This window comes from Chamaea fasciata, unplaced genomic scaffold (genome assembly GCF_029207755.1).
Source record: "Chamaea fasciata isolate MVZ Bird 193981 ecotype frontalis unplaced genomic scaffold, bChaFas1.0.hap1 SCAF_7, whole genome shotgun sequence".
Taxonomy (NCBI): Eukaryota; Metazoa; Chordata; class Aves; order Passeriformes; family Sylviidae; genus Chamaea; species Chamaea fasciata.
The window spans coordinates 40,110,860-40,137,672 of NW_027094092.1; the positions used below are offsets into that span (position 1 = coordinate 40,110,860).

Sequence of the window (26,813 nt, forward strand, 5' to 3'; positions counted from 1 at the left end):
CTGGAAGGTGGATGCGTCTTTCTGCACTCTCGTGTCTCGGAGGGGATGTTTGACAGAACACAAATGTTTAACAGACTTGTTGATAGTCCTGTGAGAAATACGTACTGGCGGGAGGTGGTAGTTACCTGATACCTCTCACTGTCTCCTGCGTAGCTGTTCATTCCTGCATTTAATCTTTTCTGCAGGTAACTGCTCTTGCAGCTAGGACTGGGCTGTATGAAAGCTCCCAGAGGAAATGCCAATTGGGATGGCTAAAGATCTGGAGGAAACTGGCTCATCCTCAGAGGAGGAAGAAGATGCTGTAGATGGACTGGAGTAAGTAGAAAAAAACCTCTGAGCTGTTTCTATGTCCCTGTGCTTTCTGGTGGATCTGTGGCTGTTTGAAAAGACAGATGCATTTCTTACCCTCCTACCTATGAAGGGGAAGATGATTTGTTTGGGCCTCAAGCCTATGGGCAGGCTACCTACATCTGCAGCCTAAAATACCACCACATTCATCAGAGTTGGTTGTGCAGCTGTTCTTTGTTTGCTCCAAAGTCCATAGTTTCATGGATTTCTTTCTGTCATGTTCCTAAAATAGGAATGTTTTGATGATATCTGTCTCATTTTTTTCTTTTTTTTTTTCTTTTTTTTTTGTCATGTGGGCTTTTTTTTTTTTTTTTTTTTTGTTGTTTTTTTTTTTTTTTTTAGCTTTTACTGCTGTGGAGATTAGAAATCTGTACAAGTAGATTGATATATGATGTTTTATGTCATTTCTCTAAAACTTCTTCTGATAACTCAACTACTAGACTTCATATTTCTTACTAGTAATGAGGCATAATGTTCGTTCCATCTTTGTTTAGTAACTTCTTTTAGCTTTGCTTGTGAAGGAATTGCTCCCTTATTCTTTCCCATAGCAGAATCCCTTTTGTTTCACCTGGACCTACTTCATTGTATCCTGTTAGGGTTTTTTTGGGAGCACATTGTGACTGAGTGCCTAGCTGCAGACTACAGTGACTTAAGACGTTTAGAGGGATGTTGCTTTGTAGCAGGTGGTTGGCTTGGATTTGCTAGATCCTCATGGATGGAAAGGTCCAGAACTAAGTTCACCTAGAAAGTAACTGTAGCAGCATGTCTGCATCAAGTGACCGGGGGTCATGCTAGGAATGAATGACTGTCACCTGGAGGATTGAGCCTTGCTGCAAATCCTCAGGACAGGCTTAGTATAAACTCCTGTCCTGTTGCCTCAGCTCCTTTTCCACTTACATAAGGCTCTGGCCTGTAGTGTAAATTCTGGAAGCTTCTTGGGTCCCTTCCAGTCTGAATAGCTAATTACACCCCAGTTGCAGATTTCTTTTAAAAATTATTTTTAGAGATATCAGAAACAGGTGGGAGTGTTGTGAATTTGTCTGGGTGATAAAGGTAGTAACTTTGTTAAGAGGGCCAAGACTACCATTAAGAGCCATTGTCCTAGCATCAGATACTTGCCCCTTTTATCTCTGTTGCTTTTTTTCTGAGTGTTGGAAGTGTTTTGTCTTGTGTATCTTCTCCAAACCTTTGGCAGACAATGATCTTTCATATTCTATAGACAAATGTGTTTGTATGTCTGTCAGTCTTTATATTCCTTCTTGTTAGTGTAGAGATGTCTCTCCAACCCCTCAGTCTCTGTTTTCTGTTAACTTTTTCATGTTTTTAATTTCCTCGTGCAGTGCTAATAAACAGCCAGGGTTTTATTTGCCTAGGGAGGTTGACAGTTTTTCTTTGTGTGAGCCTAGAATTTGATATAACAGGTCTTAATTTTTTTTGGTGTGTCCTTAATTCCTCTGAGGAGATGATACTTCCCAGTGTAGTCTTGTTGGTTTGTACAGAACTGATCACTGCATCTCAGAGCCTGTAGCTTAAGTGGTGCACTGGAGGGCATCATTCTGTAATTCTTTCCTTGAATTCCACTGTATCTGACAGGGATTAAAAGGGAAGAATACACAGCTTTATCCACTGTGTTGAGCCAAGTCTGTTCTAGTCTCTCAAACTCTGCATTAGTGCGCTTTTTTTTTTTTTTTTTTTTTTTTTTTTTTTTTTTTTTTGTGCACTTTAAACTGCAATATTACAGCCAGGCAGACTGCACTGATCTGCAGTTCTAAAATTGGAGGCTGGAACCTGCATTGCAAGGTCTGCTTGTGTGGAGACCAGCAATTGTGGTTTATCATGAATTATAGATCTTGTTTTCAGGCTATAAACTCAGAGAACTGTAGCTGTGAAAGCTCGTGAGTCCTCTCCTAAATTATACCCACTAAAATAAATACAGAACTAAACAGGATTAAATAGAACTTGGACTGGCAAGACAAACTCAGAAAGAGGAAGATTCCCTTTGTAATTGAGTATCAAAAGTGCTGGATTGCATTTGTGTGGCCAGGTTTTGGTAGTGGAAGGGCTACGGGGTGGGTTCTGTGAGAAGTTGCTAGAAGCTTCCTTTGTGTCTGACTGAGCCAGTGCTCCAATATGGAGCTGCCACTGTCAAGATGGAGCCCAGGAGTGATGGTAGAAACACCACTGTAGTAACATATCTATGATGAGAAAAAAGTTATTGCTTGGGGGTAATAGCGCTCAGAGGAGAGAGGAGTGAGAATATGTGACAGGAAGTGCTCTGCAGCCACCAAGGGCAGAGGTGCTCCAGGTGCCAGAGATGGAATTCCCTGCAGCCTATGGTGAAGACCATCGTGAGGTAGCTGTGCCCCTGCAGTCCATGAAAATCTGTGGGGGTGCAGAGATCTACCTACAGCTCGTAGGAAGAGCCCCACACTGAAGCAGGTATATGCCCTAAAGAAGGCTGGGATCCCATGGAAAGCCTGTGCTGAAACAGGCTCCTGGGAGAGACCTCCAGACCTATGGAGAGGGTAGCCTACCCTGGATCAGATTTGCTGACAGGACTTGTAACCCTGTGGGAAGCCCATGCTGGAGCAGCCTTTCCTTTAAGTACTGCACCCTGTGGAAAGAGATGCATGCTGGAGCAGTTCATGAAGACTTGTAGCCCATGGTCAGGATTCACGCTGGAGTAGTTTGTGGAGGACTGTCTGCTGTGGGAGGGGACCCCATGCTGGAGCAGGGTATGGACTCTTTCTTCAGGAGGAAGCAATGGCAGCAGCAACATGTGATGAACTGGTTGTAACCCTTGTTCCACACCCTCCCTGCATGCTGAGGGGAAGGAGGTAGAGATTCAGGAATAAAGTTAAGCCTGGGAAGGAGGGAGGGGTGGGGGGGAAAGGTGTTTTAAAGATTTGGTTTACTTCTCATTATCCTGCTCTGATTTTGATAGGTAGTAAGTTCAATTAGTTTCCACAAGTTGAGTCTCTTTTGCCTGTGACTGTAGTTGGTGATTGATCCTTCCCTGCCCGTAACTCGTGAATCTTTTGGTAATTTTTTTCTCAGCTGTGGAAGAGAATGATGGAGCAGCTTTGGTGGGTGCTTGGCATCTAGCCAGGGTACAGCCTGGAACCACCACAGATGCCTAGCATGTGTGTGTGTTGAGTCAGCACAGGCAGGGCTTAGGGACAACCGTAAAACTGTGGCTGAAATGCAAAGAATAAATTTATTTTCAATACCTTGCTCTCTGGGGGATCCCCAAAGCAGCATCAGAGGCACGAGGCACGCAAGCAGAGAGGCAGGCACTGTGGAACTTGATCCTTGCTAGAGGATCACTGAAGCTGCTGCTCACACCTGTTTTTCAGGGATTCTTGCTGGTGTATTTTACCACTGTGCTTTGACCTTTCCCACTGTAGGGCAGGAATCTCAAGCGTGTTTGGTAGGGTGCCTTGAAGTCTGTTGCAGTGCTGTGCTATCTGTCATCAGTTCTACTTGTGAAACACACAAAGATCGACAACAGTTTAAGTGTCCCATGTATTTTTCTACACCAAAGCTGTAAGTCACTTAGGTGTGTTTACAGTCCTCCTCACTAATCTTCCACTATTTTCCCCAGCATGTTTGCTTATGTCCTGTCCACAGGCTAGGTGGGTAAGTATGGAGAATTGCTGTGTTGTTACTGTAACTGCTCTATGTGTGAAGCTCAGCAGTTGCTTAGACTGATTGTCTTGTCGTTTCAGGGATCATCCATGTATCAGGTGGACTGGTGGTGGCTGCAGGCGGGTCCCTGTCTTGGTGTTTCATGCTGAAGCCATTCTGACTAAGGACAGCTACCTCCGTCTAATTGGAGGTAGGTGCTACTATGTGCCAGCTTTTGGCTTGAAGGCATGAGGTAAAAGTCTCTTACCTGATGTTCTCTTCACTTTGTGGTGGGAAGAGGACATGATAGGAAAGAAATTAGAATCCTCTCTTGTCTCTGACCACTGAGACATTCAGATATGCTTAATCTGTTGGTGAATGCTTATGTCTTTGGACTGTGGTGTCTGTCTCTCCACTGGGCCCTGATGTGTGTTGAGTTGGAACTGTCTGCTTGCAAGTTGAACTTGGAGGCCATGCTAGAACTTAGAACCAGAATACAAATTCACCATAGGTAAGACCTTAAAATCAATCATTGCAGTGAGTCTTGAGAGTATTTCACTGGGAAATAAAGCAGCCAGCCCCACAGTTGTTGAACAATAATAAGCTGTAGTGACGAACCTCTGAGTCTACAGCTTCACAACCCTGAGAAGATCATAAACAAAATGATTGCTGGCAGCACTTGAGCTGGGAGACCAAACCTGTCTAGTGTCAAATAAGGGAGAGCCTCTAAAGAGGCTGGGTTGTTATGAGCAGTCACTTTGGATTTGAAAAGTTAGTACTTATGGGTGTGTACAGCTGGGAGCTCGTTCTGGATGTGCTGAGTTGGAGAAAAGCTAAAATCTACTCAGCTTCTTTATGTGAAGGTGCTGACACTTCTTTCTTCTCTTGCTTTTTCCTTTCTTAGGTAATTGGTGCTTTAGTTTCTAATATATTATCCAAGTAGAAATGCTTCTGGCTCATTGGGGTAAGGGGTGGAGAAGGTGATTTGTATGTGGAAACTCCTGATCCTTTTCATGTGAGTTAAAAACGTACTTGGATGGTGCCAGAAGCTGATGGTAATTGTAACTCGCATTTTTACTGGAGCGTGAGGTCTTTTCTACTTTTTCTCACATGGTTTAACAAGTTTACTTCTGAATAGTGCAACTTGTTAAATTTTCTCCACCTCTGTCTTGTTCCTGATTATGATACTTCTTACTTTTTTGACTTACTTTTGTTGATAGAATGTAATTCCTGAAATTTAATCTAATCTTCACCCTTTTATTCTCAGTTTGAATCAATTTGTAAACTACATTTTCTAGGCAGTTCTGTATTCTAGCGTTGCAATTTCTTTCTCTACTGTCTTTGAAGTCTTTTTTGAATTGCCACATCCTTTTATATTACAACTGACCTCTAGTCTTGCTACTTGCTTTTGGTTTATCTTGTACCTCCAGAGCTGCTTACTGCCTTTGTTTTTATGAATTTCTAGTTGCATAGTGAGTTTATCTTTTTTAGTTCCTTGTACTATTTAATTTATTTCTTACTGTATTTGCAGTTGCTTGTTGGAAGATTGGTACAGGTGAATGAGGTGTAAACAAAAATTCAGTGCTTTATTTTGAGTTTTCAGGGTCTAAAAAGTGATCACATAAGCTAGCCATGTCAATGAGGGGCATTATACATGATTACTTCTAGCTAGGAATACCAATATTGAATAGAGAAGAAAGCTGAAATTGTTTGGCGTGTTATAAAGCAGTCTATATAATAGAATGTTTTTTAAAAAATAATCTGGGTATTTGTTAGGCTGTCCTGTGCTGTATTTTTATGTGATGGGGTTCTGTGATGCTACTGTATTATAGCTAAGGATTGATGTAAGTCAGTTCAGTGATGTTGATGTTGGCATTTCCTATCTCCCTTTGCCTGTTATGTGCTGCTATTCTCTGTGAATTAAGTGCAGCTGTACTGTCTGAGTCCTTTTCTTTGGTAGCATGGGTGACTTTGGTATATTCTTCCAGGTGCAGACTCTAATCCTGTGTCTCTTTGCCTCTTCACAGAGCACTTCCACATGTCCTTTAAGATTGTGCGGACAGACAGCCGGCTGGTTCGGAGCATTCTGTCTGCCCATGGGTTCCATGAGGTGAGTGCAATGAGGTCCTAATCTGATTTGTGCTGGGCTGGGAGGTGATGATAATGTTTTTGGATTTTTTGTGGGTTTTGTTTGTTTGGTTTTTGTTTTTAACTCTGCAGGGTTAGAACCAGGAAGTTGCTGTGGGCCCTCTTGAGGTTTTTGGTTTTGTCTTTTAATGTACTCTTCTAGTCAGACTGAAAATATGTAATTTTGCTCTCTCAAAGGAGAACTCATTAGTCTTAAGCCCTCAAAAATAGGGAAAAAGGAATGCTGAAGTTTGTTCATGTGTTTTTTTCTCTTTTTGCTTTTAAAGCGTCACGCCCTTGGGAAGATCTGAAGGATTTAATTTCTCAGCCTTTACAAGCTCTCAGAAGTATTGATGTAGTATTTCACACTTCTCTTCTAGTGCCTGTCTTGCTCTAAAAAATGTCCTGTATGCAGCTAATGACAATTTGAGAGATGTGTAGGGTAGATTTTTTTTCAGAATAACAGCAATTAAAGAATTGATGTGACAGGTTTCCTGAAGAGATTTAAAATGCTTTACAGGCTGTGTTTAAACTGTCTGTGAAAATAAGTTCCACAACTTTGTTTAGAAAAATTTGATATGGTTATTTCCCAGCGTAGGAATACCTTAGGGCAGCAGTTTGGCTGGAGTTGACCTTATATTAGAGATAGTAGAGGAGACTAGACTAAACTAGGCTTGCTTTGGCCTTGTAGATCTAGGGACAAAGTGGTGTTGCTTTTCATTAGTTTGATGTTTTTGTGTGTGGTGTTTTTTATGTTGCTTTTTAGGTTCACCCTAATAGCAATGATTATAATCTCATGTGGACAGGATCACACTTGAAGCCCTGCTTGCTGCGTACCCTTACAGATGTTCAGAAAGTCAATCATTTCCCTCGGTAAGGCCTTGATACCATGTTTTGTTGAACATCTCTGTGAGAATTTGCAAAAAATCTGAACATAGAACCCCCCCAAAAATAGAGTATACATGGCACTGTAAAATCCCAGCAGACTGGGCCAGTGCCACATGCTGTCTTCATTCTTAATGGTCTTTGGGGTTTTTGGGGAACAGTATATGAATTAAAATGCTTGTCTGTAGCCCAAGTTTTTAATTTTATTTTCTTTATTTGATGATAAATTATTTGTGACTGTGGGTTTTTAGTTAGGCCTATGTCCCCAGCTAAAGTTTTAAGCACTGTTATAACAGATTGCTGTGCTTCAGTCTGTCTTGGGAATTGCATGAAGTGCCACAAATGATACTAATATTGCCATAAGGTAGAGGTAGTAAAGCTTGAGAGTAGTTGTGGGTTAGGCTTTAGACATCTGACAAAGCTACAGATGCTTCAGCAGCTAGGACAAAGGCTTGCTGTCATGTCAGGGAAAAAAATAGATACAGTCTCTTGTTTTGGAACTCCAGGTCGTATGAACTGACACGAAAGGACAGACTGTACAAGAATGTCTGTCGAATGCAGCTAGCCCATGGGTTCAAGGCATTCCATATCATACCTCAGACCTTTATCCTCCCGACAGAGTTCCAGGACTTCTGTAGTAAGTGAATGGCTGGTGATGCCCAAACTTAAAATAATGGGATGTGGGGGGGAAGGGAATTATTTTTAATATCGTAGCCTTTTGATCATGCCAGTGGTTAAGGCAACAAAATTAGAGGAAGCTGGGAAGACAGTAGAAAAGGTCCACATGATTTCTTTCTGTAATTTATACTCTGCTGTTTACTCCATGCCTGTGTAAGTTTTCAAAAAGCTGATGTGGGCTTAAGACTCCAAAATGGAGGGGTTTTTATGTGCAGAGTGTTGTTGTTGATGAGCTTCACAATACCCCTGCCTAATGCCTGGGGGTACTGAAGTAAGCAGTTCCAGAAGGAGGCATAGGGTAGAAGAGTGAATTTATTGGAGCAGCAGAGGGGGCTTCAGGGAGGGGCTGTAATAATTGCAGTGATTCCAAAGGAGTGAAATAGCACATGGGAAAAGCAGACTTTGATCTGTTCGTGGAATTCTCTAAAGTGTTTACTGTAGGCAACATTCTGGATTCTTGCTCCTCTGTTGAAAAGCAAAATGGAAAATGTTGCAGACTTATGCTGTTTTCTTTTAACCAGGTACCTATTCTAAGGACAGAGGCCCGTGGATAGTGAAGCCTGTGGCCTCTTCCCGAGGTCGAGGTGTCTACCTGATAAATAATGTAAGTGTTCACTAAAAGGACTGCTCTTCTGTAACACTGTCTTCAAAACTATGTTGACTTCTAAGCAAGAGGCATGGAGGCATCTAACTGGACACTGGCCTTACTCTAAATTTCAGCCATATATTGGTGAGCAGTTCAACAGCCCTGAGCAGCTTGGAAGGCCTACCTGGGCCTGTGGGCCTGGGCCTGTAACCAAAAGCAGTCTCTCTCTCTGTATGCTGTGCTCATCTTGCAATCTACCTTCAAGTCTTAGCTTATTAGGAGCAAGTTTATACTCCCTGAGACAGTTGGGAATGTGTGCTGCTTCATGCTCTCTTTGTGGCTGATGGTAGGCTGACCTTGTGGAGATTTCCAGAACTCTCCTTAGTTGTTTCCCTGTATGACCTAGACAGTCCTCAAACAGACCCCTTGTCTCCCACTTCCCCATGGAAAAGACCATTTTAAATGAACCTTGATAGAGTAGGAAGTGTATCAATCTTAAAGCTATGCTATCTGAAGGTGAGTGTGGCCTTCCTAAGGTGTAATGGAGATAGTTCTTTGAAATTAATGTGCTGGTTTTAGTGTCTTTTGCTCTTTGTGGGCTTTGCAGTTGTCATAGGTAACAAATACATCTGAACTGGAGCCCAATGCATGAGGGGATTCCAATTTTGCTCAACAGCAAAATGACTGTTGAGTCATTTTGTTTTCACTTATTCAAACCCCTTTAGCCTTCCCTGCCCTGAAGGGGTCATGCTGCCTCATCTGTCCTCTACTTGGATCATTTCCCATAAAATAAGGGACCAATTTGCCAAACGTATGAGGTAAGTATTTCCAGAGCTACACTCAGTTTTTTCTTTGCTTGAAAGGGAGGAATGAGCTCAGGCTCACATGGCAGTTGGCCATGACCTGGGGAAAATACCCTTCTGGGACCAGTATCCCTTTGTGTATTTTGTTTGAGAAACAGTGCAGCTGGTTTGGCCCACAGGTCAGTTTCCTTCAGTGTGATGCTGTTAAAAGAATGTCTTTCAGAATCTTATCACAAAAGTTTTTGAAAACAACAATAAACCCTCCAAACAAATTACAAACCTTTGCATTTCCCTGATCTATATAGAACAGTGTGTCACTTCTGTGTGATATTCTGAGGGAAGTTGAGCTTGTTCTCTCACATTCTGTATAAGCATTTTATATGCTTAGGTTTTCTGCTCATGATGCTTGTGTTGTGGCTGAAAAGATGCAAAATTGAATAAAGGCAGAATCCTGTAATTCTCTTGCCTCTTTTGCAAACTGAAGGCAAGAAAGTGTTGTGCAAGAAGCTGATTACAAGAGAGCCTTGCATACAGCAAAAAGTAAAAGCTTTTGCAACAGATCCTATAACTTTGCCATGTGTATTTGTCATAGTTGGAGCTTTCTGTTCTTACCCACAAGTGTAGCTTCTTTTGGATACAGGAGCTCCTGCTGTGAGCTGAGATTCAGTAGAAGATAGGCAAAAAGGCTGTATACCAGCCCAGGATGTAGTTATAAAGATCACAAGTTGAGTCATTTTCTTCAGTTGTGACTTCACCAACTGTAGTTATATACTCCATCCTGGGTCTTCTAAACCCCTTCTCCATGTGTTTGGGTAAACTCTTGAGAAGCAGAGTAGCAGTCACTTCTTAGATATGAGGGTTTGTTGTTTTTTTTCCCTGCCTTTTTTACATCATTGCCATGTGGCTGTTTAATCTGTATGCTACTCTGAGTATTTTACTGGAAAATTTAATGAGCAGGTTTTTTCGGCAATGTAATCATTCCTAGACTTCTCTTTAGGATCTAATTACCTTAAATGTGTTGTGACTGACAGTTATGTTTTTCCTTTTGATTTTATTTCTGCCTTCCCCAGATGCACTTATTAGTACAGGGTGGCTTTAAGAGGGAGAGGGAGAAAAAAATGGTGGATTTGATGTAATTTCTTCTTATTCCTTACATCTTCTGTTTTTCACTCTTAAATTCTCTGTTCTTCTGCAGCCAAACCAAATTGTAGTGGAAGACAACGTCTTGGTGTCTCGTTACATCAGCAATCCCTTGCTCATAGATGGTGAGTGTGCTTAGGAATTGCTTTTCTCCCTTCCCCCAACCCTGCATCTGACGATCTCTGCAAGCTTTTCAGGAGTTTAGTTGAATAATTGAGTGGTCTAGCTTGGTCTAGCATCAGACAAATGTAACTAAAGAATTCATTAAAATGTGGAAGCTTTTCAACTGGGATAGTTTCAGGCACCTGTGTCATCAGCAGATAATAGTTTATTGCTCTGAGTCTGTTGAAATTCCTCAACTGGTTATGATGTCTGCAAGATATTTGTTGTGACTGACTCTTGACAAATGTATTTCAGATTTCAAGTTCGATGTGCGTCTCTATGTTCTGGTTACATCCTATGATCCACTTGTCATCTATCTCTACGAGGAAGGATTGGCCAGGTATGGGAGAAGTCTTCCTTTTCAGTACCTGCACTTGGTGATCCAGTCATTTCTTGGCTTGCCTCTCTACTCCTGGAACAATAGTAAAATGAGGAAAGTGCCAGTTGGGGAATTCTGCAAAGTTTAAATAGATGATACTTCATCATGCTGTGTCCCATCAGGTTTCTTCGTATAGATTATAGGATCTTGAGTGAGGGATTTTATATATATATTATATAATTAATAAAGCAAGTTTTCAGCTATCAAGGGTTGAATGACCAAACAAATCATCATTGGTGTGTTCATTCCTAAGGCTAAATTGTTATTGAAACTTGTAGTTGTTGGTACCTTTCTGCCTCTTCTCAGTTCTCCAAGGGAAAGTGAATCCAAGCTTTCTCAAATTTTTCATTAAAAAAGGTAGTTGGAGACCTGTTAATGAATGAGCTCAGTGACTCATTCATTTCAATGACTCTTCTAAATTTTAGGTCAGCATTTGTATTTCCTCCAGTATCTGCTAAGTGGTTTTAGGCTAGTTCACTCTTTACCCTGCAAGATTACAAATTTCCTTTGTATGTAAGTCATGAGAGACACCTAAGATTCCCTAAAATCAATACTTGCCTACCAAAAATACCTGTTTTTCTTTGTCCTAGAAGTTTAGCAAAATATTTGTCTGTAGTAACTAATGGATTTGAAGCAATCACCCCTCTGAATTCCCAACAGATCAGAATTTTAACTGTAGTGATGTTTGGGAAAAGAACATCACACAACTGTCTTCAGCAACAGTTTTAAGTGATGTTGTATCTTTCTTACAAGCATATCTGATGTATTCAGAGTATCTCTAGGGTTCATGCCTGACATGGCTCTGACTTGGGTAGATATTGAATCCAAATTATCTTTGTCCCAAGAAGGTAATGAATCCCAAAGAATGCATATATAATGATTCCACAAGAAATATCCATTATATGGATGAACGCCCTTCAGGTGTGTAGTGATGTGCCTCTGCCTGGGAAGATAATGTGAACACATTTTTTCCCCTAAAAGGAGGCAGAAAGGGGAAGCTTGTCTTCATAAGTGGAAAGCTTAGCAGCTATGTTCACTTTCGAAAGGCCTTAAATGTGCCAGTCATGCAAGACTTTTCTCTTGGGAGCTGGCAGCTAAACTGTTACCTGCTAGTATTGCATGTTTTTGGGAAGTGAAGAGGGAAACAAGGTAGTGTAGAATCCCAGCATGTTCTCAGAACGAGCAGTACATAGCAGGCCTTCAAAAATAGGATTTGCACCATCATTAATATCTTAAAGGTGGTTCTGCTGATCTTGTAACAAAGGAGTTTACTTCTAGAAAAATCCATCTGTATAAACACGAGTATTCTACTCTGAGGATAAGTGTGCATTTTTGCCAGTAGAGTAATATATTTTGCTTGAGGGTAAGAGTGTGGAAGTGCATATCTGGGTATCCATTCAGAAACATCAGTCTCAGCAATTCTGGACTCTCAATATTCCATGCCCATCTTCTCAATGCCCATCTGGCAGCAATACTTGCAAATCACTTTTCAGTGTTCTTAGTTTAGTTCTTAGCAGTTTTATGTGTGTTTAGATTCCATTTGTTTAAACTAGAATCAAATCTGGTTCACATGGTGTTGACACACATGACAAGTGGAACATATATCTACAGGACACCACAGGAATACTAATTAAAGTTTTCCTTTCTTTCAAATTGCATCCCATCCTTTAGCCTTCAGTGAGAGGTAGATAGTATATGGAGACTAAATGTGGCACTGGGTATATTAATGCTGCTTTGCAGTATGGTCCACTCTACCAGTACAGCTATGGAAGAGGTGTAGAGGAAATGGAAATAATGAGCTATTATCTCTCTTCCAAGAGAGATAAGGCAGGGCTACGGTGAGTAGCTCTTGTTCCGTTACTAAACTTCAACTGCCCGCTGAGCAGTTTCAGCTGAGGTGTCAGCTTATGGCTAAAGACTTGTAGTTGAATGCTTTCACATGATAGCTGTAAGTTTATTGGAGACAGTGTCTTTAATTATCCTTAAGCTTTTCCCATCCACTGTGGCTGTACAGCTGGTATGTTCATGCTGCAAATGCTAGCAAGCTCTCTTTGGAGGACAACGCTCAAGGTGAGCAGAGGCGGATAAAACTTTAGATGGACTATTTTGTGTGGCCTCCAGATGGCACTAGTGGTCCTTAGTTGTAGCAATTTGCGTTTTCCCCATAGCCTGCGTTTGCAGATTCAGTTGGTGAGAGGTAGAGAACCTGGAGTTACTGGATTATGGCTTCCTATTTAGCTGTTTTTCCATCCATTCATTTTACAGGGTGAGTTACATGCTGGGAGACAGCACTGTATTGCCTCTCATGTATAATGCTTTGGTTTAAAGCTGAGACAAAAGTTTAGCTCTGCAGGGGGAGGGAAATGTTTTAATCTGGGGAATAGAAGCTGTTTTTAACACTTTACTTAAGAAAAAACCCCATGCTGCTTAAGGTTAGAAACAATTTCTAGCAGAGAACTGGGAGGCAATGTCAGGGTCCGGATTCAAAGGTGGTATAGAAGCAATCTGTGGTGAAAAATACCAGCTGAACAAAGCAATCTGCTTTTGGATCTTCAGCTAGTGCTTGCGGTGCACTGTGGGGACTTCCATGTTTTGAATTTGCTTTCTGAAGGCAGATAGTCTCTGAAATGTAGTAAGGATGACCTAGCTTGGTGGTTGATTTTTTTTTCCTATTTTCTTAGTCTATCTGAAAGGTCATGTTCCTCTCTAGTGTTATGCTTTGCATATTCCAAGAGGAACCAGACTGTTTCGGTAAACTTGGTGGCCTCTACTAGAAAAGGAGTGTTATGAGGAAACCATAAGATGTAATGATCTTTACAAGGAACAGACTTGATCTAACAAATATTTGTGATGTTTGACTAGATATTTCCTTAGGCCTTGTTTCTTCTGACACAGCTAGACTTGTCATGACATGATCTAGAGTGGAATTTGAGGCTTCAGAGCCGAGGAGAAGTAAGAAATTGTGGACCTAATGTTTTCATACCTTCTATTTTGCTTTCCAAGTTTCATTTGAAAGAGATGGGAAGGGTATATACCCAGATGCGTGTAATAAAGCCTTCAGCTGTTGTGCTGGAAGTACTAAACTATTTGGTTTGCCCTGGCCAAAGTTGTTTCTCTCATTTTTATTAATTTTTTAAATGCAATTTTTCAGGAAGATAATGACTTCAAAATGTTTGTGTTGGGGTGTTGTGGTGATTGTTTTTTGGGGGCGGGGGGGGGGTTTGGGTTTTTTTTTTTTTTTCTGGTTTTGTTTTTTTTTCCCATCTAAAAGCCGCTAAAAGAATATTGAACAGAACTTAGGAAGCACTGATGTTGAGTAGGTTCATTTTCTAGCTATTTCCATCCCACTCCATCTGGAATAAGCTGTATAAGGGGAACAGAGCCTCAAGTGAACAAAATCGACTGTCAGACTTCTGGAGAGTTATTAAGAGTGGTGTCAGTGAATGTGCTGTTTTTATCTTCTGTTACAATACAACTTTTCTAGTTGATCCTCCCTTGAACTCTGTCAAAACTCCTTGCATATTTTGTGCCTGATGGACCTCTAGAAGGAATGCTGCTAATAGATTAATTTGGAGATATTCAGTGATCTGTTTGGAGGGAGTGGAGTGGGGTGGGGATTTTTTTCTCTTACTTGAGGCTTGAAACAAGACTGAAGCTGCGTGTAAGACATAAAGCAGCACTGAGTGACTTAAGATCCTCCTGTTGGATTGTAAAGTGTGTTGAACATTTTCTAGTACATATTAAAAAAAATAGACACAGTGTGCTGCCATACATCTGTTAAATTGGCAGATATTTAGTAACTTTTTTACTAAAGGAAACTGTAACTGTTACTAAAGGAACTTGTAACTGGAACGGACAGTTATAATCTAGATTGGTTGTCTGTGATCACAGCCTGGAGAATTGTAGCTGGGACCTTTGCAATGAAGGTATAGGTTTGGAAAATAAGATGGTCATGGCAAGCTTGGTCCAGGTTTGCCTGAGGGGATAACTCTGTCATCTGATAATACATTAAAATCTTGGTAGTTTTATTTATCTGAGATTTCCAAAACAGGCGATGTAATGTATTTATTGACATACCTTTTATATCTTAGTTTGAATAAGAGGTACATTGTTAATAAACTACAGTCTTAATTATAAACTTTGACATGCTTCTGAAGGTGACTCACCAAGCCCAGTTATGTGGTAGTCCCAAGGCTTCACTTAGAGCCAACTGCTGAATTGGTGGATTATGCTGGTTTTTGGAGGGGCATTCATGTAAGTAGAGAATAACAAGCCTGACTTGTGCCTGAAGTACAGCTGAAGAGAACGTAGGGCCAGGAATAGCTTGTGCTGTTTGTGAGCCTTCCCTGTTTTGCTAGTTCTCTCTCCTGTCTTACTTGCCCTCCTTGTGTGTGGGACAGAAAGGAGCCTGGTGGACCTCCCTTGCTTGGTGCCTGCAGGCACGATGAGGTCTCGACACGTAGTGTGGGGAATTCATCATGAAATGGCTCCTTGTTTTGGGGAGACTTCTTGATAGACTGCTTTTTCTCCTAAGCCATGTTTAGACAGCCCTATTTCTGAGCTTGAATAGCTGGAAGGGTCTTAGACCATCAGGAATTTGTCATTCAGATTTGCACTGAATTTGAAAAATAAATTAGAGAAAAAGAAGCAAAACTGAGCTGAAATGCAAACATTCTTGCAAAAGGCCCAAGGAGCAGCAGTGGGGAGAGTTTCCAGTGGGACGCCAGGGTTAGCTCTGGGGTTAGACTGCTGGGCTTCGCAGCACCTGCCACTAGCTGCCATGCTGCCTCCTGAGCCTTGTGACACCCTTCCTTCAGTAGCCTGGCTTCCTGTTTGACACTGGCTCCTCTGGGATATTCACCATTTCTGGGCTGGATTCCTGTGGTTTCCAAAGAATTCAGGTGTTTGCTTTGTGCCAAGGAATTCACATTAGCTCACAGGCTGTGCTTAGGCCAGAGCTGGCTGAGCCAGCTGCAGCAGCCCCATCCGTCTTGCAGTAACCTCTGCCCAGCAGCCTCTGCTCCTTAGAAAGTGCAACTCATTTATTTCTGCATGGAGACCTGGGACTGGGTTACAGCCACTTCAGTAGACACTGCCCTGTGCAGAGGCTGTGAAGCAGTGTTATTCACTAGATGTACCTGCTGGACTTCAGGCCAGTGGATAGACAATCAAGCCAGAAGGCTTTATGTTGCTTTCTTACTTTTTAATTAAGATAATCAGGTTCAGATCACTGAGGTGAATAGCTACTGAATCACTGAGGTGTATAACTACATGACCCTACTGTTGTGCTTAACGGGACGGCTACTAAGCAGTTGTTAAAACTGGTCAACTCAGTTGTTAAAGCTGCTGACAGTCTGAACAATGAGAAACTAGAGAATGTGAGAAACAGAATATGAGAGGTTCACCAAATCACAGAGTAGCTGAGGTTGGAAGGGATCTGGTCCAACACCCTGCTCAGGTGGGGCCATCTAGGTCTGGTTGCCCAGGACCACGTCCAGAAAGCTTGTGAATATCTCCGAGGAGGGAGACTCCACAACCTCTCTGTGCCAGTGCTTGGTTATCCTCATGGTGTTTTCTTGTGCTCTGAAGGTTCAAAATCCTGTTAATGGCAATGCATAAATTGAAAACATGCAAATTTGTTGTGAAAAGATTAAAAAAAGTCCTTATTTTCCTCCCTGTTCCTGCAGACATCTGTAAAACTGCTCCTGGATCTTGTTCTTTAACATAGAACTGTTTAAGTAATTTTATTCAGCTTTGATTAGAGGAACTGCCACCATAGAGGTATCACCAAAACTCCTTTTTATGTTTAGTAATTCCCTTACAAGCTTTAGCTCCTGTTCATACTTGATTACTAACTGATATATCAGATGGATGCTGTGAAACATTAATGTTGGAGGTAGGAGGGGTTGTGATGGTCTTTAGACTTCTGTTTTCTGTCCTGTACTGTAAGGGAGCTGTGTTCCCTAAACAAAGTGGCAACTAATAGACTAAAAGGGAGGCTAAAGTCTAAAGCATGGGGAGAAATGAGGGACTGGGAAAGTGACTCCAAGTGTAAAATGTGAGAAGCGTGCTTATAAAAGCACTACACTGATTATTTCTAGGACATTAATGCAGGAACTCTGTGTGCAGTTGTGGAAAAGTCTATCATAACGTGTGCTTTTTTGTAGAACTCATTTGAGAGAAGAGGGATTAACTATTCTTTCCTTCTTCCCACTCCAGAGTCTTTTCCCTTCTCCTCTTCCTTTCCCAGGCTCTGACTAGATGCCTCAAATAAGCATTCCAGAGCTGTCAAGTTTCATGCAAAACCATGTAACATCTTCTGTAAATATTTAATGACCCAGTTTACATGTTTCTGAAATGACTTGCAAACTTTACCTTGTGGTTAATTAATTTCTTGAAGTAATGCTGGAGATAAGGCAAAGAGCATTGTACAATTCCTTGGGTAGTGTCCTGCCTGAAACTGCGACAGTAAAAGGGTAGTTGTTTGGGTTAAGGTGGTGTAGGGATGTGGCTAAAGGGCCAAAGTTTGGTGTGGTGGATTTAGGGATTTTTCAGTGTGAACTCTGAGATATTTTGTAGACTGCTAGGTGAGCAGGGAAGAAGCTTGTATGGCACTTGTGGAGGTTACCTATTGCAGATAGAGCTTAAGTGTGGTTATTAGGCTTTTAATGAACTCTTACAAGAAAGGGAAGGAATACTGGAATTTGTCAGAATCTGAATACCAAAGGTGAATCTGAAGCATGACAGGGAGGCAGAGAGCTGGGATGTCTTTAGGTGTTATACTGTTAGTCTGGAGGTTGAGAGTAGTTCTGGAGTCTGGAACAATTAGTGAGGAGTTTTCCCTTAATTTTCTTTTTGTGCTGCCCAGGCTACCTGCTGCTGCTACTGCCACCCTTCTGCTTGCTTTTGATTGTTCTTTCTTCCTCTCTGTTCCAAGAGGAAGTACAGCCAGAGGGAAGGGAAATGTGCTGCTGGGGAAGGTGAGCAGTGTTGTAGTTACTGGTATAGAGAATGGGTTGTTGCCTTCATCCAAGCTGGAATATGCCTGTGAGACTTGGCTGGGACCAGCTGAGACATGAGCAGACGTATCAGAACAGAGGAATGTATGAGGATCACTTCTCTATTCTGAGCTTTGAATTCAGAAATGAAGGGCATCTCCTCTGTCCTCCTGGGGAAGGAGAAGCTGCAGTGAAAGGGAGGGAGGCTGCCAGGACTGTTCCCAATATGATTGCAGCTACTTCTGCCTGGGAGGCTGTGTTTACAGGCAGCAGTTAGTATGGAAACTGAACAATGCACAGTCAATGTCAGTTTAACCTTTCCTATTTCCAGCTGTAGTTTTTGGGTAGAAGTTCTATAGTATTTCTTCCTAGAGGCTTTGGAATCTAATCTCTTGTATACTGTGTTAGAATGTGTCTTTCATTTTCTTAACTTAGCCCTTTCCTCAGACTTTAAAAGGACAAGATTCGTTAAAAGGGGAGGATCTTTGAGACAATGGGACTGCAGTAAGGCCAGGTAAACAAGTTAATGAAAGTGAGTATCTTTAGTATCACTTGCAGTTCATTTTCGACAGTGAATACGAGCAATACATATCATCAGGACATGGGGAGGTGCTTCCTGTATTCTTACTGCTGTGAAGTGTATTATCTCTGTGTAATATGTATCTCAGAGATGACCCAGGTTAATGCTGTCAGAGAGGATGATTCCTCTTGCATCTTCTGCTCCTGCACTCTCTCCAAGTACATTGGCAGGTGAAAGAAAGTTCAGTCATTCAGCTTTGAAAAGTGGTGGTTAGAACTTGTATTCTAGAGAAAGCAAACCTGAATTCAGGCCAAAACAGACTTGATACTCTTCTGATGGTGGATGCAGAACAGACATCCATTCCTTTCTTGGCTACCCGCATAATATTTCACATTGTTAACAATAAGAAGAACTGCTGGTTTAGATGAAGTGGGGACAGAAGAATGCACTGAAGTGGCAGAAAACCTTCCTGTCTGACTAATAGTGGAAAATTTTACCTTTTCCTAGTTTGTTTTCACTTGACAAGTCCTACAGCAAAATTCTACCTTTTTTTTCTTTTTTTTTTTTAAGAATTGAAAGCAGTGTAAATCTAGTTATTGAACCACTCAGCCCACACACACTTTATCAGCAATACCTGTTAAATGTGGTGGATCTCTGCATTGCAAGGCCTATGGAGTAGTCCAGAACTTGGAGAGGAGCAGATCACAGTGTGGGAAAATGACAGTTGCTTGAAGCAGAGTAAGAAGAGATGGTATTAGTAAGCAGAAGGTAGTGTTTAGATGAGTTTCCCTGGATAAAATACTCATTTTTTGGCTGAAGATGGGCCTCCACGTGTGGACAGTCCAGCCTCTGGTTTAGGAGTACTCTTGGATTCCTGTCTGATTGCAGGCTCCCACATAGCAGCATCCACGAGTAATGCTTTGGCTCAGAAACAGTCCTGTCCTGGCAGATGGTGATCTGTACTTATGTACTTGTGCCTTCATCACTCTTTGGCTGGATTATAGCAATATGAGACACCTGGGCATGAAGCCTTTAGTGTTTAGAAAAATAGTTCGTGCAGAATATTGAAGCATATGCTTGTGGTAAATTCTGTTACTAGGAAAACACAAGGCTTGCCCTTTATTTTCTGTCCCTGCTTAGCATATAGTTTTTGAATTGCTTTTAGGGTCTTGGCCCTTATCTTTTAAGTAACATATATTCCATTCTTAATAGTGGCCCAGAATGAAATTGGAAAAGAACGTTACCCTTAAATGAAGTAATCTTCTAAAAGACTGTGAGATCCCTCAAGTGTTTATTCTAATTTCAGTTTAATACCTAGAAATCAGGTTTTCTAATTTTCAATTTTTTCTATTTTTCACTATTACTGTAAGGCCTTTTCCTATGACCTTGGTTTCTCTAAAATAACAGTAAATTTCTGCTGAAGCAAGGCATTCTGTAGCCTGCAAGTCTCTTGTCCTTCCTGGAGAGAACAACTGTCGTGGAAGAGCAGCATAGTTACTACAGTGGAAGAATGATACATTAAAGTATATTCTGTAAAGCTGTAGAACTGTAGAGTACTGAAGGTAATTGTGACTGGTATTTCAGAGGTAGTAACACTCCTCCATCTCAAGCAAGTGCAAAGCACAAAAGTGTAAGGAGTGTGGGCTGTTTGCTAGCATTCTACTTCTGGTCTGTTACTATTCTGACATCCAGAGGCTATTGATAGAAGCTCTAGAAATAGCTTGGATTTTCCATTTGCAGGCTTGCACTTAGCATGAGGCTGGTCAAACCAGCTCTGGGTGAATGTATTAATAAGCATGAGATTATGTTGCTTAAAGCTTGGGCTTTTTTCAGAGTAGATATGAGTAATTTAATGTTTTGGAGGGTTTTGGTGCATTGCTGAAGTTGCCCGTGATGTCCTTCAAGATGATAGCATCCTAGTAAAAGAAAAACCTTTGGGAGCTCTGCAACACAGTGCAATGTCTTCTGAATAGACCGTCCCCATGGAAATGTAAAATTCTGAGCATGGACCTCAATCCACCTAATAGTTAAGGATGTCTTTGTAGAAGGAAGCTAATGCAAGCATTTAAAGGTACAGAAATACTGTTGTTGAGAGTGTTGTCTGTGTCTGCCAGGGGTTCCTATTCTCTTATTTGAAGATGAAAAATTAAAAGCATAAGCTGAAAAGCATGGTGGACCTAATTGCCCTCTGCTTGGAAATACCAAGGGAGACTTGAAATGGCTCTCTGATTATGCTCGGTAACTTCCAGGATCTTGCTGAAAGTATATTTCAACAAATGTAGTATGCTGCCAGTAAATAATTGTTAAGATGGAGATGATGAAATCATAAATATGAACAAAATATATGACAGGGCTTTTGTCACTCTTTTCCAAACAGAAGTGCTAAATCCAGGAAACTTACAGTTAAACCAAAAAGAATTTCAAATACTTTAAGCTGTGGAAATATGTGGAAAGGGGATCCAGACTTCCAAATGCTTTTATTGCCAGCTGCTCTGACTTCATACATAGTTAAAGCTGAGAAAAATAAAGTGCAAAATATTTTTCACTCTTTTAACCTGGCTATTTAAAAGTAGTTATATCATGGGGGGTTAGTTTTCCCCCTGCTTCCACATGGGTATTTAAGGATAAGTTTAAGCATTTTAATGATTTTGCTGGTATAGTTCTTGTGGCAACAGGTATTTCTCAAAATGGCTACCAAATGAGGGCAGTAGTGGCATCGTTTTAACTGAGAAATAAGGTCTTTGTTTTTTTGGCGGTTCTTTCTAAAGGAAGGGTGTGTTTTGGGGTTTTTTGTTTGTTTGTTTTTGTTTTGTTTTGGTGTTACTTGTTAGCTGTCTTTGAATACTTCAGCTTCTTCCGAACTATGGAAAGTAATTGGGGAAGGATGAAGAGAGATGAGTATTAACGAAAAAAATTGGAGATACGTTCTTTTCTGAACGTTATTTCATTGCATAACCAGATGATTCAACTTTCTCTCCCTCTTCCATTTTTCCTGAATCCCGCCTCCTTTTTCCTGCATTGAGGCTTCTCCCCTTTTTATGCAGCTAACTCTGCTCTCCTTGGTACATACTTTTTCTCTTGCTGGGGCTTCTTTGGGTAGCATGTGTTTGACTCTGCCCTTTTCTTACTCCCCTTATCTCTTTTGAGACATTGGCATCTTAAGCTCTTGTGATGCAGGAGGATTGTCAGAGTGAAGTTTTTTTTTTCCCTTGTTAATTTTTTGTTTTTGTTTGGAGGTTTTTTGAACTGGAACATGCTTGCTGTTATGAGCTGTAGTGATTATCAGTGGCTCATACTGGTCATTCTACCCACCAGATGCTCTGGATTCTGCTCTCAATTTTTTAAAATTTATTTTCCTCCGAAGTCTGAGGCCTAAAATATGTATTGAATTAAGTTTACATGTAGTGTAAGAAAATGATTGCGGTTGGGCTAGATTACTATTGTAGGTCCTTTCCAACTGCAGCTATTCTATTACATTACATCCACGTTCTATTACATTATTTTTTTGCTTGATATGTCCTTTGAGGATAAACTGTATTTTGGATTTGATGAACTCTCATTACATGCATTCTCTCCCTAGGTGTTGCTGTTGAGTGGTCTGTGTGGTAGTCTGTGATTTGTAGTGACATGCTTGCTGTATCTAGCAAGAATGCCACTTGTTCAAGAAATGCTGTGAATTTTTATTCCTCTTTACAGGTTTGCAACAGTGAGGTATGACCACACGCCCAAGAACATTAAAAACCAGTTCATGCATCTAACCAACTACAGTGTCAACAAGAAGAGTGGAGATTATGTCAGGTACTTGGCTGGAAAATGGAACTCATTCTTTAGAGGTTGGGTCAGTTTATCTAAGTTGGTCTAATGCTGATCCATAGAGGTAGGCCAGTGGTGTCAATCTCCTTCATTTATTTTTAGCTCTGATGATCCTGAAGTAGAGGATTATGGAAACAAGTGGAGCATGAGTGCAATGCTGAGGTACTTAAAACAAGAGGGGAAAGACACTGCAGGTCAGTAAAAATCTTGTTCTTTTATTTCTTTGGTGGATCTTGATCATCTCACTAATGTGAATTCTAAGAAGTCAAGGAAGAACCCCAGTGAGTCCCATTTAGCACCAGAGCAGGGTGGAGGGAAGCATTGTTCCTTACTCACTAGAGCTGTGCATTTATTCCAGAGATATAAGGCCCAGATCTATCCCCAGAGATAAGGCCTAACCTCTTCCTTTTTGCAACTAGTATTCTGAGACTTTCTCAGGGTGTGTTTCTTAATATTTTACCTACATTTCCCATTTCTTAAGGTCATTCCATTCCTTCTAAAAGCTTCCCTCCCTCTACTGCTCCCATGGCCTGTTCAGTCTGATGAGTGACCAACTTCTGGACAACTGTGCCAGTTTGAATGACTCTTGGATGTGGTGTCATCTTTCCATGGCTCAGGTTTTTGCTGAGTGTTTTCATTTAGTCTGTGTTTCATATAAAATAGCTCCCTCTTCCACACCTTTGCCAGGTCTGCTGGGAGTAACTGCATCTGCAGAGTAGAATCCGGGTATATCCTTTACGGAATAATTTACCTGTGATACTGAGGCATCAGTAGAATTACTGATAGCAGCTATGGCCCATATTGCAAGTGTTGCCAAGGAACACACAAATGTTTGAGAATGGGGTTTGAATCTGGCTTTAAGACAGAAGTAGACTTTCTTTTCATCACGTGTGTGCATGGCTGTCAATCCCTTGCACCATATGTGTTCAGCAAGCTGTGAATGCATAGTTATTAATATTGATACATCTCCATGCCTCACCCCAACCTCAAGTATAAAATACACACTTAATAATGAAGTAAACTATTGAGCAATGCAAGCAGATTTCTTTAACAGTCCATTACAAGACTTCTTGCACCTTTCTCTGATGCATCTGGTTCTGGTCGTAGGGAGGCAGAATGCTGGCTGAAAAGTGCTGGCCTCGTCTGGCCTGGCAAGGTTTTTGTGCTCTGGGTTGTTTATATGTGCTGGGATGTTTCCATGCTATATTGGTTTCACTTAGTTGTTTTCTGGTACAGAAGTTCACATCTGAATTCGCTTGCATGCTCTTTCTATAATTGTTCAGGTCCCTGCATGTCATCATCTGAGCATGAGAAATAGAAATTGTAGACCTAAAGTAAACTCCCTAGTCAAGTGGTTTCTAGAAGATACTCTTTGAAGCAGGGATTGCCAGTTTGTCTGTGTGGGTTTGCTTGTGCTCCCTTTTGAGAGGTGGGGAAGGCTGTCCTTTCATCCTTACTAACTTCTGAGACTATGATTGCAGTATTTGTTCATTTCTTCCTTCTCTCACTTCTCTATTGCTTGTCCTTGAAAACAAAACCAGTGTGGTGTTCTTTCTGTGGCATGACTCATCCCAAGTCCAGTGTAGAATCCAGGTCTATGTCTAATGTGCCTCTTTTTTTGCCTTTTGCTTCCTCTGTTTGCTTAGACTTCTGTTCCTGAGCTCTGTTCACAGACTCATGAAGGAGCTGGAGAGTGCTTTCTTACTGTGGGTTATCTATAGGTCAGCAGGACTAGGGGCTGTCACCAGTCACAAACTTTTGAAAAGATTTATGGATTTTGTTATGGGAACAGCTGCTTTAGAGGAAGGTGCAGTGTCACAGAACAGTTACCTCATAACAGTTCACAAGAAGAATTTTTATATCTCAGTGCTATGGCTTATTCTCTGTAGTTTGAGGGCTTATCTCACTAACCCACTCTTGTTTAACTCTTTTTTAAATCTTTCCTAATACTCTGAGTGGGCAGTGGTCAGACTCCAGCTGACTTGTGCTGATGTGTTTGCCATATGTTCCTGCCTACCTGCACTGTACATATACTCACATTTACCATTCTCACGTTGTCATTTTGCATGAGGACACTTACGCATGTCTTTATATACTTAGGCTTGCATGGATTTCCAAGCATCATTGCTTTGTCATCCGTAGGGTCGCATGTGCCTTGATTCACAAAGGTGTATCTCCATATGCATACTCTCATGCCTTACTGGATATTATGTGTTACTTCACTATCTGCTTTTTTCCTTTTTCCTCCTCCCACCCTCTCCTTGTTACAGCACTGATGGCCAGCGTGGAGGACCTGATTATCAAGACTCTAGTTTCTGCTGAGCTGTCCATTGCCTCAGCATGTAAGAGTTTTCTTTCGCATCGTGGCAGCTGCTTTGGTAAGACGCTGGGAACATCTTTGTTGATTGCCTTTTGAGTACTGTTTAAAACTTCCAGTTTTGTCATTCTAGAGAGAAATGTGCATTCCTTGGTGCAAGGAAGCTGGATGCTATTTTGTTTTGTTGTTTTTTTTTTTTTTTTTTTCCCCCCCTCAGCATAAGCCTCTGTGAGGGCAGGGGACATCGAGGGCACAGTTTACCCTGTGTCAGTACCATTGATCAGAGTCTCCTGCCAGAAAATGCAAATAGTATGATGAAAGGGGACTTGAAAGGGAACTTGGAGAGGTACTGGAAAGCTGGTGATTTACTAGTGCCCTTGCAAAGAATAGCTGTGGATGATTAAACGCGTTTTCAGAGCACTCTCTGTTTTCCCTTGAGCCTTCTAGCAGTGAAGTTTTACGTTTTCCTAGGTGGGTGTGAGGATGGGGAGAAGCCGTGTGCGGCAGTGCCTGGAACGCCAGTGTCGGCGGCTGGTCTGTGCTGGTGCGAGAGCGCCGCGCGGGGGCGGCCAAGCTCGCTGCTGGCAGGAGCTGCAGGCACAGCTATGTGCTGGCAAGGGCGGGGGGAGCTCGCTGCCAGCACATGCTGGGACGGGCTCCAGAAAGCAGCGGCTGGTACCACAGTGTGCCTTCTCCCACTTTTCCAGTGGCTGCTTCCCAACCTTCCCTAAAGAGGCCTCCCCTCCTGCTCCTAGCCATCCTTCACTCATGTGGATGCGTGCATGAAGATGAAGTCTCAGTCAGTGCTTAAACTAAAGGCCAAACTTGGCTTAGGCTATCGTGTATTTAGGTATTGGAACTTATCTGTGACAGGTCAAATCCATTTATGTCATCCTTGAGTTGCACTTAGATACTGACAATTCTGCAGCTTTCAACGCTCCAGCATAAATGCATCTTTGAATATTTGGGTATGTAAAACAGTCAAAAATCAAGGAGTCATGACTGGTGTGTTATTTAGTTACCTCCAAAACTAGCTACCTCTCCCACCATAGTTTTTCCTGACTGACACTGATGCCTTTGTTCAAAGTTGAAGGACCTGGTCATACATGAGGATTTATGAGTTAGATAATAGTTTCAGTAAAATTGCACTTTACTGGCTAGTTGAAGAAAAGGCACATCAAAGCCACTTTAGCTGCCTCTTGTTTTGGCTTCTCCCTTTTCTTTCCTCAGCTATGTCTCTAGAGCTGTATATATGGAAACTAATGTTCCTCATGTACTTTCTGCTGGGCCTGGCTCTGAGGTTATCCCACTTCCTGCTGCCTCCCCAGGGCTGCACTAACCACCCTCTCAGATGCTCCCCCGCAAATAAACTGTTTTGTTCCGTTTATTTCAGTGTAAACATAAATTAAGAGCTTCCCAGGAAAGAGAGCTTAAGTAGGAGCCATACTGCTTCCCTAGGGAGACTTAGGCATTTCTAGAACTCAGTACTTTCTGTCACCTTCCCCCACAATTAAGTGGTAGTCTTTGTCTCAAGGATTTGAACTTCCATCATGCTGTATGGTTCATTTGTCATCTGTGTGTCTTGTTCTGACACTTTTTGGTTGTACGACTTTTAACCTTGTTGTAAATATTCAATTTTTCTAGCTGGAAGTGTTCATAATGGTTCAGTTCATAGCTGTTAACTTGAAGGAGAAAACTGGGAATGGAGATTTCAATGCAGTGTATAGAGTCTCACAAGAGCTGTTGGGTTTTTTAAATTTTTTTTTTTTCATTCTGAGCTGTGAACAATGAAACTGAATGTGTGTCCTGAGAAGGGCTGATCATGTGAAAAGTATCTCAGACTTCAGAAATCTTTATCTGAAATTCAGATGCAGAAATGGGTATTGTTTGGAAAACTTCTAAAAAGATATAATTAAGTTGTATTCCACTCTAGAGTTTGTAATGCTGTTATAGGGAATTGAATTCCTGTACAGTTGCCACTTTCTTCCCAAAAATTAAGTTGTGAGTACTTATTTGTCTAGTTGAGGTTGCCCGCTTTATTTCTCTAACAGTTCAGTACTGCTGTGGTTCTTCAGTTCTTTCTCAAGTAAGTGTTTTTTATATGTAATGTGCTTGTTTCCTAGATTTAAAAGAAGGGAATTTATTCATGGCTTCTTCATTGTCTAAGAAAAGACTGGTGAGACAGGCTGATTCCTGCTACCAGTGCTTGCCTAGAAACTGAGAGTGGTAGGTGAGGATGTTCTTTTCCTAATGTCAAAACAGAGTGCTGGTGACAGTTTGTGTACAGAGTGCAGTGAGTTCCATTTTGGCCATGTAATGTGAGCTATCTACTGCCTTCTAGTAATAATCAGTTTTCAAAGGACTTGGGATGCTCAGTTTTGTTCCTCTGAAATGCATCACAGAGGCACTCCAAGTACTACATGATTCTGT

The 26,813-nt window shown here is 41.4% G+C and overlaps 1 protein-coding gene across 3 annotated transcripts in view; it reads left to right on the forward strand.

The window, feature by feature from the left end:
• TTLL5 (tubulin tyrosine ligase like 5) overlaps nt 1-26,813 on the forward strand; it is a 126,053-nt gene that overhangs the window by 393 nt on the left and 98,847 nt on the right. For all 3 annotated transcript variants that reach the window (XR_010721922.1, XM_066188532.1, XM_066188533.1), the window contains exons 2-12: nt 186-315; nt 4,077-4,186; nt 6,003-6,085; nt 6,869-6,975; nt 7,494-7,624; nt 8,187-8,269; nt 10,250-10,319; nt 10,612-10,696; nt 21,950-22,051; nt 22,169-22,260; nt 24,337-24,444. Coding sequence is in view for 2 of the 3 variants with exons in the window: in XM_066188532.1 (XP_066044629.1) it covers nt 236-315; nt 4,077-4,186; nt 6,003-6,085; nt 6,869-6,975; nt 7,494-7,624; nt 8,187-8,269; nt 10,250-10,319; nt 10,612-10,696; nt 21,950-22,051; nt 22,169-22,260; nt 24,337-24,444 (1,051 nt within the window). In the remaining variant the exon portion in view is untranslated. The remainder of the gene's footprint in view (nt 1-185; nt 316-4,076; nt 4,187-6,002; nt 6,086-6,868; nt 6,976-7,493; nt 7,625-8,186; nt 8,270-10,249; nt 10,320-10,611; nt 10,697-21,949; nt 22,052-22,168; nt 22,261-24,336; nt 24,445-26,813) is intronic.